This window comes from Microchirus variegatus (genome assembly GCF_963457635.1).
Source record: "Microchirus variegatus genome assembly, chromosome: 13".
NCBI lineage: Eukaryota > Metazoa > Chordata > Actinopteri > Pleuronectiformes > Soleidae > Microchirus > Microchirus variegatus.
In genome coordinates this window covers 24,378,874-24,392,871 of record NC_139814.1, presented here as the reverse complement: position 1 = coordinate 24,392,871, position 13,998 = coordinate 24,378,874, and the positions used below count along the sequence as shown (strand labels likewise).

At 42.9% G+C, this 13,998-nt stretch overlaps 1 protein-coding gene across 1 annotated transcript; it reads left to right on the top strand.

The window, feature by feature from the left end:
* Positions 1-322: 322 nt before the first annotated feature.
* Positions 323-11,226, top strand: ube2ql1 (ubiquitin conjugating enzyme E2 QL1; the record flags this gene model as incomplete). The annotated part of the gene is made up of 2 exons (XM_083900138.1): positions 323-766; positions 11,095-11,226. The coding sequence occupies exons 1-2, from the start codon at positions 413-415 to the stop codon at positions 11,224-11,226; spliced, it is 486 nt and encodes a 161-aa protein (XP_083756264.1). The 5' UTR covers positions 323-412.
* Between the last annotated feature and the right edge of the window lie 2,772 nt (positions 11,227-13,998).

Here is a 13,998-nt window from a genome sequence, read left to right as displayed (position 1 = left end):
CCGAGACACCGAGGACCCAAAGCACCACCAGGGCTCGTTAAAGGGCAGCAAAGGGAACCAGAAGAACAACACCAACAAACACTGTCAGACCGCCAACGAGACCAACAACATCCTGAGCACGCCGGAGATCAAGGCGAGGAAGCTGGACCAGCACGGCAAGGACAAGGCGAGCGGCAAGGATAAGCAGGGCAAGGATGCGAAGGAGAAACAGCAGAAAGGAGGAGGTGGAGGAGGTGTTGGTGTTGGTGTTGGAGGGGGAGGAGGTGGCAGTGGTGTAGGTGGAAGTGGAGGAGGAAGCGGCAGCAGCGGAGGAGGAGGAGGAGGAGGAGGGAGTAAAGCGACCAGTGCCTCCTCCATAGCACCGCTGGCGCCTCACCGGCAACACTGCACCCAGGTCCGGACGCGGCGGCTGATGAAGGAGCTGCAGGAGATCAGGAGGTTAGGGGACAACTTCATCACGGTGGAGCTCGTGGAGGACAACCTGTACGACTGGAACGTCAAGCTGCACCAGGTGGACAAGGACTCGGCGCTGTGGCAGGACATGAAGGAGACGTGCACCGAGTTCATACTGCTCAACGTCACCTTCCCCGACAACTTCCCCTTCTCGCCGCCCTTCATGCGCGTGCTGACGCCCCGCCTGGAGAACGGCTACGTGCTGGACGGCGGGGCCATCTGCATGGAGCTGTTGACCCCGCGCGGATGGTCCAGCGCCTACACGGTGGAGGCGGTCATGAGGCAGTTCGCAGCCAGCCTCGTAAAAGGACAGGTGAGGGCGGCGCTTTCTTCGCTTATCGGGAATATCACAAGTGTCACAGCAGGGTCACATGTCAGTCACTCTCACGCCACTGGATAAACGCAGCTCCATCCGTGCGTAATTAGCCGCTTTTACGCACCGAGGTCCTATGACAAAGTCTCATTTTCTTTCAAATCATTCGGAGAAGCATAGCATGTGTCACGGGTCTGTGAAGGCCACTGTCTTATCTCACAAGGTCAACAATTGTTTGGTGTTTTAAATCATAATCCAGGCCCAGATTATCACTATTATCTAATAATGACAATGATTTATTTGAAGTATTATACTTTCAGATCTTTTTATTCCAATCCATCCTTTCTTTTTTGGAGTTATGAGTTAAAATAGTCCCAAAACCAAGTGTGTGGCTTAATCTCTCAGGATTAAAGGTCTACATCTTGCAAATACTTCTTTCCAAATTAGAGACAAACAATTAATTTGTATTGTGCCGTGTCAATTTCAAAAGATTTTTGGAAATAGTTAATATCTTCATGATTTCACCCTTGTGTTAGAGTATAGTGCACCATTGATTTAAAACTATAACACACTAAATATGACACTAAAGCTTTACTTAAACTGGAAAAAAAATCAAATCGCAGACAGAAAAAGAGCCTTTTCTACGTCTAACCCAAACGACTCAGTCCTAATCCAAATAGGATTACAGTGTTGCCATTTATTCTCATTGTAAAACCTCAGATGACGAATTTATGCCGTAAAATCGATCAATCTCCTGTAGCTGCAGTCTATTTATAGCGTCCTCTGTCACTCTGGGCTGCAGTTTAGTATTCCAGGACTGTGCTCCCTCCATCCCACCCCCTCCTCCTCTGCTCTGAGCAAATGCATGATTGTGATTATTATTATTAGTATTAATCTTTATGTGACTTTGCGGCAGCCATTTTGTGCAGTGTGATGCTCGGTGTTCTCCTAATGCGGTCCTCTCCTTTTTATCGCCTCCATAAATCGGTTTCCTGACGACAGCGACAGAGACCTGCTGCCATTGCAGTGATAGTGTGGAAGGTGCCGAGGCCGGCTGTGTGTAGAGCAGCAGCAGCAGCCGCCGCCGCGTCCATATTCCCATCAGATTATTCTAAACCCGGGTATTGGGGGAATAGGATGTGTTTTCAACACGTGCAAAGCGTGGTGATGATGGAGAGACAGATGGACGAATAGGGACAGCAGGTAGCAGAACTACCGACAGTCCTCTGTGACTTAGACTGACTGGATTATGTAATCCTGTCAAATCTGTTTTTCACATTCCCAGTGTGCACTGCAGCAGCAGCAGCAGCAGCTCTGCAACACCAATGGAAATAGCTGCATCTCTAAAAGCTCTCCTGGCTATAATCGTTCCAACTCTGACAAGATTTTTTGTTGTTGTTGTTGTTGTTTTCCCTCCCGCATGGGACTTCATGTGCCGTCTAATCCGGTGTTCACTTTCCTCGTCATCATCCATTCATTTTCACGAAGCCCCTGAATCTGCCGTCGTTCACCTCACTCGCTCTGTGCCGTTTGACGTCACTGCTGTATATATATATATATATATATATATGTGTGTGTGTGTGTGTGTGTGTGTGTGTGACAGCCCCTTATGGAAACCGTCACTGGATTCTCTTCGCTCCAACCTTCAAAGCCTCGGCGGCTTTTGTTGTGCTTGTGTGATTCCACTTTACATTATTCCAGAGTCATGATGTGTTCATGTGCTCATCAGGAGTCTGTTACCATGTGAGGTCAAACACACACACACACAGAGAAAGAAAAGAGAGAGAGGAGAGAGAGAGATAGAGGAAGGTGCTGCCTAATCACAGTGAACATGGCGTGGGTCAAAATATACATTTTGGTCACATATATTGTCGTCCTTTCTTCGTGCGATACGATGATTCATACGCCGGGGCAAATACCGGTGTAACAGGCCATAGTTTACACCCCAGTCCAGATTAAATCCGGGGGTTAAAGTGGCCTATATAGTGGTATATTATGGCCTTTAACCCTGGAGTATAAATAAGCATAGGTAAGACTGTAAACCTCTACTTTACTAACCTCTTGGAACTTAGTAGAGTAAAAAAAAAAAACATAGTTTGGCCTAGGACAATTTAATTGTTTATTAAAGGGTTCATTTGGCCTGTTATACCCTGTTTGTTTTTAATTCATAAATTAAAGGGGACATATTATGCAAAATCTACTTTTTAACCATTTAAATCCTTATATTTGGGACTCTGGAGGCCCTATGAGTCGACAAAGTGTGAAAAAAGATGACTCACTCATGTTTTTGTGGTCCTCCTCAGTCTAAGCACAGGAGATAAAACGCGCGACGATGACTTCCGCGCTCACTGGGACGTCACAACACGCTAAACTCCTGGAATTGTTGTCCGCGAAAAGTTCTATTCTTGGCTCCACAGTGCAGCACAGAGTTCTACACAAACGTCCAGCCTCAGAGGATTTATCTGTCCAGTGGACACATGTTATATGTGACGGCAATGTGCTGCTCTGTAAGAGCCTGCCAAATGATCCCTTTTCCAAATGCTAACTGTTCTTAGCTGCTCCCAGTAGCCTCTGTGGCTAACCCAGGGAACTAGTTTAACTTGAAGAAATAGCGTATAATATGAGTCCCTGCTAGTTTCACTCGCGGGACGTCGCTACTTCATGGCCGAAGAACAGGGATTTTACAGCGGGAAAATTAATGGGGGAGAAAGCTAGATTTAGAGATTATCCATCCACGTTCAATACACAGACTTATTGCACTTTGCGATGAATCGATATACGATTGTCTTGCAATATATTGATTATCACAGAATCGTTGTATCGCGATATTATTGGTATCGTGGACCATGCATTATATCGTATCATACCCTGGTACCCTGTGATTCCCGCCCGTCTAGTTTGCTAAAGGAAACTGCTCATGAATTATTTGTGTGCGTGTTTGTACGTCTGTGTGGTTTTTGTTTGCAGGCGTCTCATGTCCTCGTCTCTCGTGCATCATGGCAAACAAAACGCGCACAGCTTGCACGCATATATATATATATTTAGTCATACATAAGCTTAAACACACAGAACATGTTGTCCTTGAACGACGAGAAAAAAACCTCCCCTCTATTTTTACTGCGTGACGATGTGTGCAGTCATGTTGAGGAGAACGTCAACAGAGCTCGACGAGCACACACACACACAGTGAAAGTTTGATTCTGGATCACAGTGTAATCAGCGAATTCACCCCCGCAGAGATCTGCAGGTGGTAGAAAAGAGCAAACGGCATCACACCCCGATTCTGCATCTTCAGCGTCCTGCGAGTGTGTTTTGTAAATGGCTCTGTCGTTGTGTATCGTCTGCACAGCAGTGGTGAGAAAGTAATGTGTTTACATTATGGTGCATTTTAAAGGGGTAGTTTAGCCACTTCACAAAAGAGTCATCTCATGAAATCTACACCAGTTTAAGTCTACACTATCTTAAGAACATGTTCACATCTTTATCTCACTGTTAGACAGACTTTTCCAACAGGAAACTGACGTTTGTAAACCACTCGCTCTCCCACACCAAAGTCCATCAAGAAAATCGGTAGAGCTGCAACTAACGATTATTTTCGTGATCGATTAATCTGTCGATTGTTTTCTCGATTAATCGATGAATCGTTTGGTCCATAAAATGTTAAAAAACGTTGCTCAGTGTTTGTCAAAGCTGGAAATTGTGATGTTTTCGAACTTCTTGTTTTGTTTCACAAACCAATATGATTCAGTTTTAATGATTTATTTGTTATGTGGAGCAAAGAAACCAAGAAAATATTCACATTTTAGAAGCTAAAACGATCAGAAATCTGGTTTTAATCATGAAAAAAAAAAGCTTCAAACCGATTATCGATTATCAAAATAGTTGGCGATTATTCACCAATTAATCGTTTCAGCTCGTTCACAGCACACAGGACTTGTTGACGGTGAAAATTTGTGATTTTTAAAAAAATCGGCATTTAAAATACTTCATGCAGGTTCCCCTCAGTGACACAAAGTGACCACACGAGGCAGCAGTACAGCAGCAGCTCCTGTTTTCCCCGCGAGCTAAAATCACAGATTTTCTCCATGGGGTTTGGTGTGGTTTACAAAGAGTGAGTGGTTTACAAACGTCACTTTCACTGTTGGAAAAGTCTTGTCTAACAGTGAGATAAAGACGTGAAACACGAACTTAAGAGATCGTAGACTTAAGTTGACTGAGATTTTAGTCGATGTGACTTTTGCGATGTGATTAAAAATCAAGTATTTCCTGGTGTTTTCACTGAGAGCAACAGGAGCTGCTACAAAAACCAAACTATTTTCACTCGACAGCAAGTATATGCTTATAAAAATGTACATATATAGTATGTTCAGTTTCTAATTGTTAAACACTGGACACTGTGTACCACACATTTTCAATCTCATGTACTCGCATGTGTTTGCCGGACTTTCATTATGACAAATTGAGACAACCTAACACTATTTTGTCTTCCTGTTTTTGTGTTTTTACACACTCATAATTAGGAATGTCAAGTCCCTCCATAGATCCATAAATGTAGAAGCTCACTTCAGTGATGTTTGGGGACTCCCTTAATGACCTCATCACATGTTTTATCCCTGCACTTTCTCCAGAGAGTAAACGTCACAGTATAACCGGCAAAATGCCCATTTTTTTTAGAGCTTCCTTTTGTCTGTATTCTGTTGGAGTTACTCTGTTACAGCACAAAACATAAAAACAACAAGAGGAACCAAAAACCAATGACATATACAGTGGCGTTTACCCTTTAATGACCCCGCCGTTCAGTTCCCACAGGGTTTTTCCCTTACTGATCTCACCACCATGATGATGATGATGCTGACATTGATCCCTGTTTTGTGTACCACGGCCCCTCTTAAAGCACATGTCTGTGTTATGCAATGCCCTCGGCCCCCAGGAGCTGCTTCCCAGCATGCACTGGGGCCCTCCCCCTTCCACTGCCCATTGACTGATCTCCATTCACACGATTACCCAGCAGCCACTTTACATGAGCGCGTCCCTCCGAACATTGAAATAGACAAACAGTGACATGGCACTGTATCGGCCCGAGGCGCTCGCTAAATGGAATCACAACACACACACAAACACACATATTCTCTCTCTCTCTTTCTCCCTCTCCATCCATCCATCCATCCATCTTTGGATCCTTCATACTGAGTAATTCTTAACGACTGCTCGCACAATGGTGCTAATTAATGCTCAATTTGCCCTTTTCAAGCCGGAGCCACAGACTGTGGTATGTGCTTGTTAATCACCGTACACACTCCGAAAGAGATGTTTGTTTTTTTTCCTTCCTCCCTCGTCTTTGGTCTTTAATCATCATAATCTGTTTTGTCGAATTTTGTCACCACAGTCACGAGCAATTTAAACTTTATTCCCACTGGTCAAAAATCTGGTTAAATCCCAGTTTATGTGTATTCCGTTATAAACAGCTAACGACTAATAGAAGTTATGTGATTCCAAAGAGACTGAGGCCTATCACGTGCCAACCAGGTCATCTTAAAATAAATGACTGCCATCCTGTATGTAACAAGGACACGTGTTAACATTACAACAACAAAAATCCACCTAAGAATGTCCTGAGAAACTCATTTGTTACTAGAGAGAGAGACAGAAGTCACCAGGCAGCTGCCGGCATATTACGAACACTATCTGTGTCTAGATTGGTTAGTTTGCCGATTACTTTCCAATCGTTGGCGATGTCGATGAATTCCTCTGCGCACGTCTCAGCAATTAGTTGCGCCTCTGTTTTTTTGACAGTCAAAGATCGCAACTTCTAGTCATTGTCAATTAATTTCACCGTGACATCCAGGGTGTTGTCAAAAAACTTTTGTTCTATTGATTGTTCCGTCGCCACCAGTCGTAAACAAACTTGCATCAAACATTGTCGGCTTAACTGAACATTAGGAGCAAACAACCAGCTGCTAAAGCTGAAACCTCCTGCAACTAGCAATCTGAAAGAGGGCGTATCGCCACCTAGCTTAGTGGTGGTGTATACGCATCATTCAATTTCAACACCCTGCTTGTAATCAGTAGACGGTAATCCTAAATGTTGCATGATACTGACACCACATCAGTCGTACTCTGCACTGACTTCAATTGTTTTGTATGAGTCAACGCCGGATCGAATGTCCCGTCTTGGGCATTTTGTAGCACGTGTTGATTTCAATATTGACTTTTAAACGCGCGGGGAAAACAACAATAAAGACAAGCTGCTGCTGCTGTTATTGTGTTATTGTATCTGCGGGGACAAAGTGAGCAGAGTCGGTGTGAGTGTGAGTGACGCTAAGCCACGCGGTGAAACCAGGCCAGTGTCGCTACAGGAATGGAAACTGTAACCCTAATCTCCAGATCATTCAACGTTATCACCTCATCTCCCTTCATCCCCTGCATCACTCCTGACCCAAAATAGCCGCGCTAGTACATCGAGAGGACACAGTGGTCATCCGTCAAATGTGGTACGGGAGTGGAGAAAAGACCGCGTTTGACGTGTTTCGCTGCGCAGAGAAGCGTCAATTTTACTATTTAATGTTGTTTTCTGATCAATTGTATCTTTATTAGTCTTTACTTAAACCTGTTTTTAGGCCTTTTAAGTGAAATAAGTATACTGTAAATGCACTTTTTACTAAATACTAATAGTTACAACTACCTACAGTCGCCCTAAACCTTTTATTGGCCATTCACGATATGTACGAGACAATGCAATCTTACAATGCAATGCCACTCCGTATATATCTAAGGGAATATGACTTTTATTAAAGAATATGACTTTGTTCCCCTAAAGATATTTACAGTTTGATCCGCATTAAATGTCAGTCACGCTAATTACTCATGACATTTTGCGCACTTTACGCCAAGGATATTTAGCTTTGCTAATAGTTTGGGCTCGAGTTGTGCTAGATGTAAGCGATGTCTGTCAAGAAGCAGCAGATTAACTACTGCCTCTTCTACTCTGGCCTGACTTTTCTTTTGCAGCTTCAAAAAATACAAATTATCCGTCACTAACGGATTTCACTAACGTCTACTATAATGTGTTCATAAGTAAGATTTTTACTGTGGCAGGTGGATGTTCCAGTGCTCACAGGAGCAGGTATATGCCTAGAAAATGAAAAAGAGTGAAGAGTGGATCAGTGGATCAGTCACTAACAACAGCTGCCGACCCCTGGGTCAATTATAGCTGTGGAATAATGGCCTTAAGATCATGATAGGAGCTTGAAGGATTACGGAGTGTAGATTTATCTGGCATTTATCTGTTCTGTGCTGCCGTACACGGACGGTGGAGGTCGTCATCTAAAATAATTGGATTAGTATTGGTTGAGTTTCCCGAGTCTGGAGTCATTTTGTACTTTGAGAAGAACAGACGTTTGCAGTTTTACAAGACTGAAGCTGAAACAATGACTGGATTAATCGATTCTATGAAGAATATTTCTTGACATCAAGTAATCGGTAATTCAGTGGGGGGTTTTAAATAATTGAAACAAGTTTCTCTGATTTTTCAGCTTCTTAAATGTGAATATTTTCCAGTTTCTTTGTGACATTTGAGAGCATCATCATTTCCAGATTTGTAAAGGCATTTTTTCGACATTTTCTGACATTTTATGGACCAAACGATGACTGATCTATGATGCGTTAACCACGCCCACTTCAAAATTTCTGCGAGAAAATGATGCCAGGGCACCGGGAGAGAGAACACGTGTCTTTGTACGTGCAGGGTCTTTACAGTTTAAACAGTGAAATCTAAGAAGTAGGACAGAAGTCACAGTTAAGTGTTGTGGTTTTTGCCATGAAGTCTAGCAGGAAGTGAGGATATACTGAGTCGCCACCAGGTGGCTAAGAGAACGTGTTGTGAATTTTATGACTGATGTTCCCTTTAGAGGAAAAATAGGTGATAAAATACAGCACATGTGAGTGGACGCGAGTGTGATTGGCATCTCATATTGTCTCATTGATGCTTGAATTTCCAAAAACCGACATGGCGTCTGTCAAACTGCGAATTCTCGAGGCTTCACAAAGGCAGAGTGTGTGTTTTGTAGTAAGTAAACCCATTTTTCTTCGTACAGTTGACAAAGATGTGGACAGACAACCTTCCATTTTTGACGTTCTTGTATTCGGGCACTGATTTTATTCATAAACTCGTACATTTCACACTCGACTCAAACTCGTATGAATCACGTCTTTGTCACGGCCGTGTTTTAAACGCGAGAAGACAGTTGTTTCTTATTGTTTATTTATTCTCCCACACACACACACACGCGCACACACACACTTCCTGCCAACCACAAATGAAGCCGTTTCACCATCACACGGAAGAACACCCACACCTCTTTTCCTCCGTCCCCTCCTTGTGTCATCCCACGTTTATTATTAGCCCGTGGTGTTTGAAGGACAGAGTGTTTTCAGGCAAGCTGGTGCCTGGATGTCACGGCGTCCTGAGTGAGATGTTTTTTTTATATATATTTTTCACGCTAAACACAAGAAGAGGCTTGCAGGCTCACATTATCTCACATGTATTTATTTATTCAGGGAGTTTGGTCGCACACTTCACTTATCTGTGTGTTGCCGAGTGCAGTGTAGGACACTGATTAAAGCTGACATCTTAAAAGCCTTTAAACATTGATCTAATGTTGGTCAAATGTTGGTCACGTCCCCTCTTTCCACGATGTCCTCATGTCCTCCTGTGGCTTCGTCCATCTGCACACGTGTGCTTTCCCTGTCTCTCTATTTAAAACACATGAAACGCTACTGTGTTGACGTGTTTCGCTGCACAGAGAAGCGTAAATTTTACTATTTAATGTTGTTTTCTGAACAATTGTATCTTGATTAGTCTTCACTTAAACCTGTATTTAGGCCTTTTAAGTGAAATGATTATACTTTAAATACACTTTTTTACTAAATACTAATAGTTACAACTACCTACAGTCGCCCTAAACCTTTTATTGGCCATTCACGATAGGTACGAGACAATCTTACAATGCAATGCAACTGCAAAAGTTAACGCTAAATTAGAGTAAATAGTCGTAAAAAGCAGAGCGAGGCCACTCCGTATACATCTAAGGGAATATGACTTTTATTAAAGAATATGACTTTGTTTCCCTAAAGTTTTTACAGTTTGATCAACATTAAATGTCAGTCACGCTAATTACTCATGACATTTTCGCACTTTACGGCAACGATATTTAGCTTTGCTAATAGATTGGGCTCGAGTTGTGCCAGATGTAAGCGACATCTGTCAAGAAGCAGCAGATTAACTACTGCCTCTTCTACTCTGGCCTGATTTCACTTTTGCAGCTTCAAAAAACACAAATTATCCGTCACTAGCACACGTGTGCTTTCTCTGTCTCTCTATTTAAAACACACGAAACGCTAAAATAAGCTTTTTACGCCACTGTTTGTCTGACAAAGCTTATCCAGGTCAGACAAAGAAGAAGAATCTGACATGTGCTGTTTTGTCCTGCTTTGTGGAGGAGACGCACACAAAAAAAGAAAGATCACAGCTAATAGGCAATTTTTATGTCTTCTTTGGCATCAGGTGGCTGCAGCGTCCCCCCCCCACCCCCCAAAAAAAATACAATTTGAGACAGCACATGTCATGTAGGGCTGGGTGTTGCAGCCAAAAAACATCATTAATGTCTCAAATAAGGCAATTCATAGTGCTTTACAGGCAAGGGAATACATGGGAAATCTATCTATCTATAAAGCAAGTTGTGTCTGTGTTGTGCCTGGTGTAGCATGCTACACGCTTGTTGCTACGTACAACAACGTGGAGGCTAATTTCACACGGTTCAACGCAGAACATGGTGTTATACTGAAACGACGCAGTCGGTGTGCATTCACCAATTTGTTTAGCATTAGCATGCTACTATTTTGCGGCTAACTCGGCGAACCTGTTTCTAAAGGTCAGCTAGCGAGGCTACGATAAGGATTAGCGTGGGGCTAACATAATACAAACACTGTGCAACATCATTAGGCACAATGCAAATTGTTTTAAAAAATTTCGATTAGCATTAGCGTAGCTAGCTGTAAAACGAAATCAATTAAAAAATCAATTATTGAAATTAAAACAGTTTAAAATCAAGCAGAAATTAATATAACATTGTAATGTCATTTAAAATCATTATTTAATCAAGATAGTGACTTGAGTTCACGTAAAAGAAACCACTTCATTGTGGTTTTTAACTTGTTAATAGAAAACAGAAAACGTTTAATTTTCATGACTCCTGGATTAACTTTGTAATTTAATCTGTACATTTTCCCACATCCTAATCTCTTTTTGTCTCCTCTCTCCTTCCTCACAGGGGCGTATATGTAGGAAAGCGGGGAAGTCCAAGAAAGCGTTCAGCCGCAAGGAGGCCGAGGCCACCTTCAAGTCCCTGGTGAAGACCCACGAGAAGTACGGCTGGGTGTCTCCGCCCGTGTCCGACGGTTGAGCGCTCAGCCCGGCCGCAAACACCGCCCGCCCAAACGCCCGCTCCTCCCCCCTGACCCCCGCGCTAGCCGGACGAACCCAGCTAGCCCCCACCCCCCCCCCCCCACACCGACACGCTAAAAACGACACACCACGTCAACTCAACGATCTCTCATGCTGTTTGTTTTTGTGTCTTGTTAGTGTTTGACTTTTTTTTTTCTTGCCTCTCTCCATCGTAAACCAAAAGACTCGGAGAGCAGACGGCGGCGTCATCGCGGACTCTTTCATCCACCCCTCGCTCCACCTCCACCTCCTCTCTCTCTCCTTCAGGGAGATTTGAAAAAAAGCCTGAGAGGGAGTTGTGTGTGTTTTTGTGTGTTTGTGTGTGTGTGTGTGTGCACGTGCGCACGTGCATACGGGTGCAGGTGACTGTTGTTTGGACTTCTTTTTCCTTTTCTTTTTTTTTTGTTGGCGCCCTCGTGCACGTGCAAGTCAGACAAACTGGAACTGCGTGGACTATTTTCCGATCCCGTGTGTGAAAAGACTGGTAAATGAAGGAGATTCGTCCCCCTCTCTCTCTCTCTTCCTTCTGTCCTCTCTCAACCCTCGTCTCCTTGAAAATGAACTGGCATTACATTCCTCCGTGTCTCTCGTGTAGCTGTTGGATCATTTACATGTAAATGAAGCTATTAATGTTTAATAGATGGGCAGCACTGGCGTTTTTACTCACTCCTTCATCGCGCCCTTCCTTCCCTTCTTTCTTTCTTTCTTTCTTTTCGACTGTGCCATCGCTCACAGTTAAATGCAACATGAAGATTGTAATTTACACGGAGCTGTGCTCTCTCTTTCTCTTTCGCTCGTTCACTCTTTCTTTCTTTCTTTCTTTCTCTCTGTTTTGGTGCGGCTTCATTTAGAGCTCACTTTTGCAGATATTGATCACTTTGACGGGGAGAAAAAAAAGTCACATGTTGCTTTTATGCAGGGACTATGTACGAAAAATAGACCGACAGTCAATCACCTCTCTACTCTCATGTAATGTTGTTAGCGTGTGTGTGCGTGCGTGTGTGTGATCCAGATACCAGATGCTAAGCGGCTAAAGTGTTGCTACGAGCTGATGATTTACTGCGAATAACGCGACAAAATGACCAATTACCAACCGTCCCGTCCCACTGACCACGTCTGTAACTGTGCGTGAAGCTGAGAGCAAATATCTACACGTTCCCCCCTTAAAAAGAGCGAATCTGTAGAAAATAATATGCGTTAGCTGTGGACAAGGTTTGCGCACACTTGTTGCTCCCACCTGTGGCCTTTAGCACAGCCAGAAACGAAGGACGGACGGTATCCGGAGAGAGAGCCTGCCGTAGATGCAGTGGTGTGCTCTAATTGACAGCGAGAGCACAGCTTTGATCGTTGCCTCTCAGAAATGTCAGGCCGCGTGCAAAATGGCCGAAGACCGATAACATGCGCTCTCTACCTGCTGTGATTACCTAGGAGACGCTATAAAAGGACTCCATAAATATCTAATATTAACTCTGTTGCTGGACCTGCGTCGTTGTCAATCAATCGAGCGCTCGACTATTCTGTACGCAGTCCAGTCCAGTCCAGTCCAGTCCAATCCAGTCCTCGTGTTTGTTTTGCTCTCTGCCCAGAAATGTCAGAGGGGGGAAAAAAAGGCACTTAATTGGTCTGACATTTCCGCGGCGGCGTCATTAGAGGAGAGAGCAGACAGATGGAGGACGTCAAACCTCCTGCTCGGCTCTGACATTTTTCTCACTTTATGCTCTGGCCCGGTTTCTTTGGAGAGCGATGGGTGGAGGTTGGGAGGAGGCCAGAGGGTGTGGGTGAGCTGAGGTGAAGTGGGTATGGCGGTGCCACATGTTGCATTTGTGGTCAATTACATATGTCCGTGCACTGTAAAAAAAAAAAACCCTAACCCTCAAAATTTCAAGGCAACTTACTGCAATCAATTTTTCAATTTACAGCCCGACAATACACTTTAAAAAAAAAAAAAAAAGTTGCAAAAACTCAAAAACCCAACAAAAGATCTCAAGTTTTTTAAAAGGTTCCATCAACTAATATTATTTTGTTATACAAACTTGTAAGTTAGAATTGTGCCAACTCAAAATTCTCTTTTCAAACAGTTTGGCTAACTGATCTTGTTCAGATAATGTAAAAAAAAAAAATATTAGTTGATGGAACTTTTTTTTTTAACTTGGCTGTAAATTCAAGAATTGATTGCTGTTGCCTTGAAATTGAAATGTTGAGTTTTATTTTTTACAGTGTAGATCTTGAGTTTTTAAAAAGTTCCATCAACTAATATTATTTTGTTAGACAAACATTCTTTTTAAAATTTAATTTGTAAATTATCTGATCAAGATTCGTTTAATTAGCCAAACTCTTTGAAAACATGACTTTTGAGTTTGTCTAACAAAATAATATTAGTTGATGGAACTTTTTAAAAACTCAAAAATTGATTGCAGTAAGTTGCATTGAAATTTAGAGTTTTCTCAACTTTTTCTTGTTTTACAGTGTGTGTGTGTGTGTGTGTGTGTGTGTGTGTGTGTGCACGTGTGAGAGCCACCATCGTGAAAATAATAGAGAGAAGAAGAAATGAACACGACACCATGTGGTCTGTGGTCACGTGTGAACGCGTTAGTCCTCTTTCATTCTGTCATTTCGAGGTCGGTCATTGGTCGTCATCATAATAGCGAGAGAGAAAAAAGTGTAAACTGGATTATTACGAAGACAAAATATCTCCCAAAAGCTCAGTGTTGGCTGGTTTCAAGAGAACAAT